Source organism: Microtus ochrogaster, linkage group LG4 (assembly GCF_000317375.1).
Source record: "Microtus ochrogaster isolate Prairie Vole_2 linkage group LG4, MicOch1.0, whole genome shotgun sequence".
In the NCBI taxonomy this organism is placed as follows: domain Eukaryota; kingdom Metazoa; phylum Chordata; class Mammalia; order Rodentia; family Cricetidae; genus Microtus; species Microtus ochrogaster.
This window is the reverse complement of record NC_022030.1, coordinates 36980556-36988391: the sequence shown is the minus strand read 5'-3', so window position 1 is coordinate 36988391 and position 7836 is coordinate 36980556. Positions and strand designations below refer to the sequence as shown.

Here is a 7836-nt window from a genome sequence, read left to right as displayed (position 1 = left end):
ATGCCAGTGCCAACAATATGCCCAGAGCCTAGGAAACACAATGCCAGTGCCGACAGCATGCCTGGAGCCTAGGAAACACAATGCCAGTGCCGACAGCATGCCTGGAGTCTAGGATGGCTCCAGCTGCTTTAGTCTAAGTAATGCATACTAATTAAAGGAAACCAGGACTCAGGTTTCCGGAAGCCACCCCTTTCATTCTGTATCTGTGAGACTTCTCCCTAGCTATTCTGGTGGCTGCTGTGCTCTCATTATCTGTCACAACAACAACTTCCTTTGCTCTGAATGACACCCCGCAGAAGGGTTTGCAACTGTGTTTCAATACAGTTACACTCATCTGGATTAATCACCATTTCTTTTTATTTTACTACTTTTGATTTTGCCCGGCTTGGGGCGGGGGGGACAATTGGGGGAAACATTATTTCCCCTGAAAAGAAGATCCCTGAAGACTCTGGCGCTGGAACGCATGTCTGACACTAGAGTTTCCTTGCACAATTATCAGCATGTTAGCAGACACCAGAACGCATGAGGGTGAGGACGACGAAAGAAAAAGGTGGGGTCAATTTTTATATAAAACATAGTCGGTACCATTTATCCTTCCTAACGGGCTGTTTATTAGCCTGGGTCCTGGCCAGCAAATGTATTACTTCATTTTTCTCCCTCCTTATTATTTTTTTAGGATCATATGAAAAAATAATTTGAGTAAGGCTCAAGGAGATGAAATGGTCTGATGAACAGTAATTCAATTAGAAAAAAATAAATCAACTTCTTTTAAATCCCTGCCCTGTTTAAAAACTGAGGTGGAGGACTTTGGGGAAAGAAAACCAAAGTCGAACTGAGTGAGGCTGGATAAACAGCCAGGGGCATCAGCGAAAGGACCAGACAGAGAGCCCCAAGTTCAAACCTTACTTTAGCAAACCAGTGAAAACACGAGAGTAAATCACAATGCTAACCCCAAAGGAAGCTGTACGGACAAGCAATATTTTACACAACAAATGTCTCAGTTAAAAAAATGCCTTGTGCAGCCGGGTGGTGGTGGCGCACACTTTTAATCCCAGCACTCGGGAAGCAGAGGCAGGAGGATCTCTGTGAGTTCGAGGCCAGCCTGGTCTAGAAGAGCTAGTTCCAGGACAGGAACCAAAACAGCTACGGAGAAACCCTGTCTCAAAAATCCGAAAAAAAAAAAAGAAAAGAAAAATGCCTTGTGCATGGTAGCATTTGGGGTACAGTGCAGAAGTTTGTGTTTTAAAAGGTTTCATCTTAGTAACACAGTGCAGTAGTGTATAACTTTAATCCCAGCACTCGGGAGGCAGAGGCAGAAAGATCTCTACTGATTTCAAGCCAGTCAGACCTACAAAGTGAGAACTCATCATTAAATAAAATTATCTGCACACGTGTGTTTGTGTGTGAATAGTTATGACTATTAACCAGTCAGTTCTTGTCTTCAGACCAATAAGTAGTTCTGAAATATTTTCCATGCGGCATAAGGACTAGCTGTGAGAGCGGAGTGCTAAGAGGTTCAGGTAACCATCCTGACTTGATAAATGAAGAAACTAAATTACTGTGAAGCTAAGGGGGTTATGCAGAATGTTCCATCTGGAAGGAGTTACTATTTCCAAATGTTTCCTGAGGACCTGCAATTGAGATGCCGTAAAACACCCACAACACGAGGCAGCAGATACAGAGAGCATGTTCCCATGGAAGGCTGTAGAAAAGAGTTAATTAGAGGTGGCTCTGCACAGTGACCCTACCGTGCCGGGCAGCATCGTACTCTGACATGTTAACTCTCAGGAGGAAATTGTTGAGACTATTGAGGTAAGCTGGGAGGGAGTGGTAGCCTTCTGGGTCATACCACACCTGTCAAATGCAAAAGGAGACAAGATCAGGATTGTATTTGAGTGAATTAGGCTCGCTTAACATCTGATACTTTATTTTAAAATGAGCATCAATTTGCCAATGATTTATTCCATCCCTGAAAATAATTAGATACCTCTGAAGTGTTGATTATGGACAGATCCATGGGTTTTCGATTTATAGGTGGACAGAAACTGGGGAGCCAGCTATACTGAGTGATAGGACTGGCTTACCAGTTGCTCTAGAACAGCTGTGCTCAAATTGAGGGTCACCACCCTTTGGGGAGGTAAACAATCCTTTCAAATCCCACACATCAGATAGCCTGCATGTCAGATATTTACATTATGATTCAGGACAGTAGCAAGATTACAGCTACGAAAGTAATTTTATGGCTGGGGGTCACCACAACACTAGGGACTGTATTAAAGGGCAGCAGCTTTAGGGAGGCTGAGAGCCACTGCTCTAGATTCTTCCACAGGCAAAGCCTGAAATGGACTAGAAAGGCATTGTGTCTCTGCAGCACATCATAGAGATTCTGCGACGAGAATGAAGGTGCAAGAGAAGGAATAAAAACAGACGCCAACGGAGCGGAGCAGAGAAAGGATTTGAAAAGTTATGCTAGCATTGGGTCCTTAGCTGCAAAACTGACAGTGTTTTTAAACTTATAATTACCTTTTAATTATAAATAATTTAAAGGTTTGTCTTAAAACACTTTATAACAGTAATCATGCACATAAAAAAAGTTTTTTTTTCAGTGACTATTTTGTGGCTTTTGTTGTTTTTGCTTTTAGGGAGGGAAGGGAAATGTTATCAGGATGGGAAAAATTAATTAAGTAGTTAATAGAAAATGAAAAAAAAATTAAAATAGTTTAACCCCCCCCCACTAACACTCTGTGCCTAGTAAGGGGAAAGTAACCCACAGGATTGGGTGGCTTGGCACTTCCAAAGCAAGGAGTTTAAAATGCCTCCATTTAAAGGGCCTGAATCTGAACCAGCATCCTGACCGAGAGTTCATGTTAGAAACTCCCTCAGTTAAGAAAGCACATCCTCGGTGTGCGGAGAGAGGAGAGGAAGAAAAGGACGTCTTATTTTCCACACAGCTTTGTGACAATCCAACCCAGCAGTGAACGGGACTGCTCTAGAGTGGAATTCGTTTTTCTATAAGGCGACACTACTGTGTGCCATAGAGCAGTCGCTAAATGAACACTAATTGTTCCACTTTCTCCCTGACTGGATGTGTCTCTCAGTACCCAAGCAGAAATGTTCAGAGGATATTAAAGTTTTCTGTGGCTAAATTAAGTAAACAAATCAAATCTCTATAACTGCTATTTATCATCTGGGTAGTCATATGTCTTTGACTTATCTCAAAGCATTGGTGCTATCTGGCAGATGAAGAAAAACCATCAGGATTATTTATCTCCAGCTAATAGCTATTATCCCAGGTTTGGAGAGAAGTAAGGCTAAATACGCACACTCCCAACTCTAAAAGGTTGTGTCGCGTATGTAGAGAGAAGCGCATGAAGTGCAAAGCCACAGTGGGACAAAAAAAAAGTGTAAGGAACACGCATATTAATCCACCACGCACTGAAACAATCCCCGAAATGCTGAGCCCCTCCCTGATCTCTCCCATTCCAGATCATAGCACTGACCTTTGCTCCTTAAGTGGCGTGGTTGAGTTTTCACTACCCTATAAATTTACAGAAGGGAGAACATGGCATATGCACTTCTCTCTCTCTCTCTCTCTCTCTCTCTCTCTCTCTCTCTCTCTCTCTCTCTCTCTCTCTTCTTCTTCTTCTTCTTCTTCTTCTTCTCTCTCTGTCTCTCTCTGTTTCTCTCTCTCTGCTTATCAATGATTTTCAGGAGATTCAGCATGCTTGCTATTCAGAGTGGAGTGTTTTCAGCTTTTATTTTTATTTCTGAAAGTTCAACTCAATGAATGAATGAATATGTGTTTATTCTATTTCAGATGGAACTGTGTTTGGGCTACTCCGAGAAGCACCGCTCTGTACTGTGTTCACATCTCTTCTGGCTCTTATACATACGTGTCTCCTTAAAGTACATGTATGCATTACACAGGATTGATTTTATATGCTTTGTGTTTCTCACATGAAAATGCTTAGACATATCAATTTCACACCCATATTTATCTGACCTCCCAAAAGAAAGACCCAGATTTACCTTAGCAAGGGTTCTATTGACGGGAACTGCTGCTATATCAAAACGAAGGTCATTAGTCAAAGTCAGCCCAAAACTCCAGCCTCCATATCTACACAAAACAACAAAATTGATGTTTGCCTTACTGAACAAATTCTTCTGAAGTTGATCTAAAATACTTAAGTAGGAGCTTACTTTCTCCTTTCCATCCAGAAACAAGGTGAAATAAATGCAGCTGATAAACACTTTCTATCGATCCTTCTTATCATATTTTAACTCTAGCACACATCATAACCTAAAGGCAAGAGATTAATGTCCTCTGTCTAGGGTGGTGGCTCATGCCTGTGACTTCAGCACTCAGGGAAAGAGGGGAGAGCTGCCATGAGTTTCAAGGCAGCCTGAGCTACAGCATGAGATCCTAAATAAACAATGATAAAGGCATTGAACAACTGTGTATACGCAACGATCATTCTGAAAAGGAATAATATAATCTAAAAACTCAATGTTTTAAACAATTAATACCAAAGTGATATAATTTGATATCTTTTTTCAAATTAATTTGTAGTCTGAACCATTTTTCTCCCTAGCTTATTGATTGTTCCTACTTTTTTTTCTAAGAAGCCTGAATGTGAGTTTGTCATGCCGGTTTATGATCTTCATAAAAATTGACTTTAAAATCCAAGTGATAATTTTCAAAAATAGACCAATTTAGGTACTTGCCAAATTAGATTAAACTTAAATAATGGGGCAGTGCAATTTACACTTCAATAGCTTCATCCAAGATGTGATGGCACAGAGATAAAATTTTAACATGTGAATGATACCATAGCTTGTTTTTAAATGGGGGTGTTTTAGACTAGTTTTTTCATAATGAATCCTTTTTATTTACGATAAAATACTTGACTATATGAAACACAATGTATCTGAATATAGAAAATAATTGTATGTTCCTAAGCCCATGTCTGTGGGGAATATCTATTTGTATACCTGTGATGGGAATCTCCGGAGAGAAAAATAGCAAAATATTAATAGTGTCATATATGGGTAAAAAAAATCATGCTTTTTCTCTTCTTTTGCTTATCTTTAGCTTAACAACACTTCACAGTGAATGTGAAGAATTTGTGTCCACTGGGAGATGAAGGAGAGATGGAAGGAAGGAGAAATGTAGACCGAGTTCATGGCTTTCTCATCAGGGCAAATGTGCGGGGGACTGGGGGACAAGGCCTTGCCACATGTAGAACACTTTGCCCACGCACAGACACAATCTGTGTTTGAAGAAATTATTACTGCAACTCAGGCCATCTGTCACCAAAAGCCATGCTTTGAAACTCCGACAACATACAGGAGAGTCAACAACTCCTTTATACTTTGAGATTAAAAAATAAGTACAGATTCAACCGTACAGTCTAAGACTTTAAAAAGCCACTGATTTTCAGTTTGCTCAAAAAAAATCTTAATTTAGTCATTATTTAAATTTCAATTCATAGAGATATGTATACAAAACAAAATACTCAACCATATAAATAACTGTATCAATGATAAGATCAATCATCAACCAATCAAATCAAAACATTGATTAATTTAACCATATAAAGAATTTGCAACTATTCTCTCTACTGTCACAAAAAAGTTTGTTATCATAAAGATCAGAAATCAATTAAATATGTATAGACAGAATATTTTACCTTTTTTGCACAAAACGATTTGCAGTTGATATAAGATAATTTTCCATATGGTTCCCAGTGAGGTTATAAATAATTTGGGAAGAGTAAGTTCTTCTATGAGGAGGGGAATAGTTAAATTTAGGGCATTCCTGGAAAAAGAGAAAATCAAATTAAGGTCTTCCGTCTTGTCCTGTGTGAGTTATACAGTGCTGATGTCTCCTGATTTGGTCATTGTTGCTGCAGAGGCTCAGGTGCCATCAAGTTGCCCTTTAACTCCAAACAACTTTGGAGGAAAACGTGCCTACTGCCAAGAAACTGGAACATTTATTACTTATGTAGAATATACGCATGTGTTTAGGTCTCACCTAAAGCAAATATGAAATCTTTCTTGTATTGTAATAACAAGGTAAACTTTTTTTGGAAAGAGAAATATCTCAAGAATTTACAGGGGATGAGAAAGGGATCTGTCTCAAATTTAAAAATGGTATTGGGAGAAGAAACAAAATGATAGCAGTGATTTGAAAGGTTCACAACGCAATAGCTTTAGCTACCTAACCTAAGAGTAAGAACTTCATCAAGTTGGTTTACATATAGAGATTCACATTAGTTTATGTATATGAGTATTGGTTACATAAGAACTAACTTTAGACTAACAGATTAGCAAACATAGTAGTGAGAGTTCTAGTACCTCTTTGGATCATAGGAACATCTTAGCATAAAGATTACAGTTGTATTTATTTATGTATTTATTTATATGGGATTTTAAGACAAGATATCTAGCTCAGACTGTCCTCAAGCTTACTAGGTAGCCGTGGATTCCACTGAACTTGCCATCCTCCTGCTCCCATCTCCCAAGGGCAAAGATTACAGGTGTCCACCTCTCTGCCCAGCTATGGAGCTTATGTTTGCACACTTATTTTTACACTTGTCTTTCTACACTTCTTAACCACCTGGCTCTCACTTGGCTCCTGAAGTTTCATTGTCATGATTTTAATCTGAAGAAAGTCTAGCACAAGGCAGTTCTTTCTTTTATCATTCACAACAAGCCCCAGAGCCAGAGGCTACAGTGCACATGAGCAGTGCAGAGTTGCTGATTCCTCTGAAATGCCAAAACTGGATATTACAGTACATCAAGTTGCATCTACCCAAAGATCAAACTTCAGAATGGCATGGCTTCCAAGTTAATCACAGGAAGATGCCTCCATGTTGACGGTACAGGTTTGAAGTTTTTGTTTTTTGTTTTTGTTTTTTTATCAAATTGTGTTATACATGTAAAGGAACACATGTATTATGAAACTTGATGAATTCTGACAAAGTGAACACACCCACATAATTAGCAACTAAGGCAGAAGATAGAACCCCATTAGTTTAAAAGCCTCCTCCCCCTCGCAAATTGAAACCGTCCCTCAAAGAATATAGATGAGGTCTTAGCCACTTAAGGTTTTACCTAACACACACAATAATGGGTTTGTTGCTGTTGTTAAATTATAAAAGGGAATAAGCTCTTTAAATGGTGGGTGAGACTAGTATTTAAAACTGAAAGGTTCCAGAGACCTTTGTTAGATACTAGTTCTTGTTGTTAGGCACTGTCTTGCATGAGAATGCTCACTGAAATATGTTCACTGTAAAGTGTAGGACTAAGGTCAGGGCACAGCCTTCTTACACTTGGAGAAATCACTGGGAAAGAAAGCAGCTCTTCCTGCATGAGAGAAGTTGGTGGCAAGGCAATCCTTAGAGACCAGTAGTGACTTTTCTTCCATGAATATTTTATTTCACATTTTTAATTGAGCATATCAATTGCTTAAGTTTACCAGTCCAGTGTTATTTGATTTCATTTAAATCCTGACTACACCTTTGCTCCTCTAGGATGCTTGCTTTGATACATGGTAAGTATGTGATTCATATGAAGTGATTTAAACAGAAATATGGAAGTAGCTTTGTTCTTCTGAGAGTTTAGTGAACTGAAAGCTTTAGAAAATGAAGTTCTATATTCACAGAATAAAGATAAAGTGATTATGGGATGAACTTTTTCATTTTCAGGAATTGAATTTTGATGCAAAAACCTTTGCAGATGTTGCTTGGGAACACTGGAACTCCTCTCTAGACTGGCAGGTGACGGACTTCCCATCTGACCGCTGCGGTGGCATGCCCTCTCTAGACTGGCAGG

At 39.2% G+C, this 7836-nt stretch overlaps 1 protein-coding gene across 1 annotated transcript in view; it reads right to left on the bottom strand.

Annotated features, from left to right (window-relative positions):
- Positions 1 to 7836, bottom strand: part of Abca12 (ATP binding cassette subfamily A member 12) — a 180673-nt gene that overhangs the window by 21846 nt on the left and 150991 nt on the right. Inside the window, exons 37-39 of the mRNA XM_005361416.2 lie at positions 5691 to 5818; positions 4030 to 4117; positions 1749 to 1854 (exon numbers count right to left, since the gene is read on the bottom strand). Coding sequence (XP_005361473.1) covers positions 1749 to 1854; positions 4030 to 4117; positions 5691 to 5818 — 322 coding nt within the window. The remainder of the gene's footprint in view (positions 1 to 1748; positions 1855 to 4029; positions 4118 to 5690; positions 5819 to 7836) is intronic.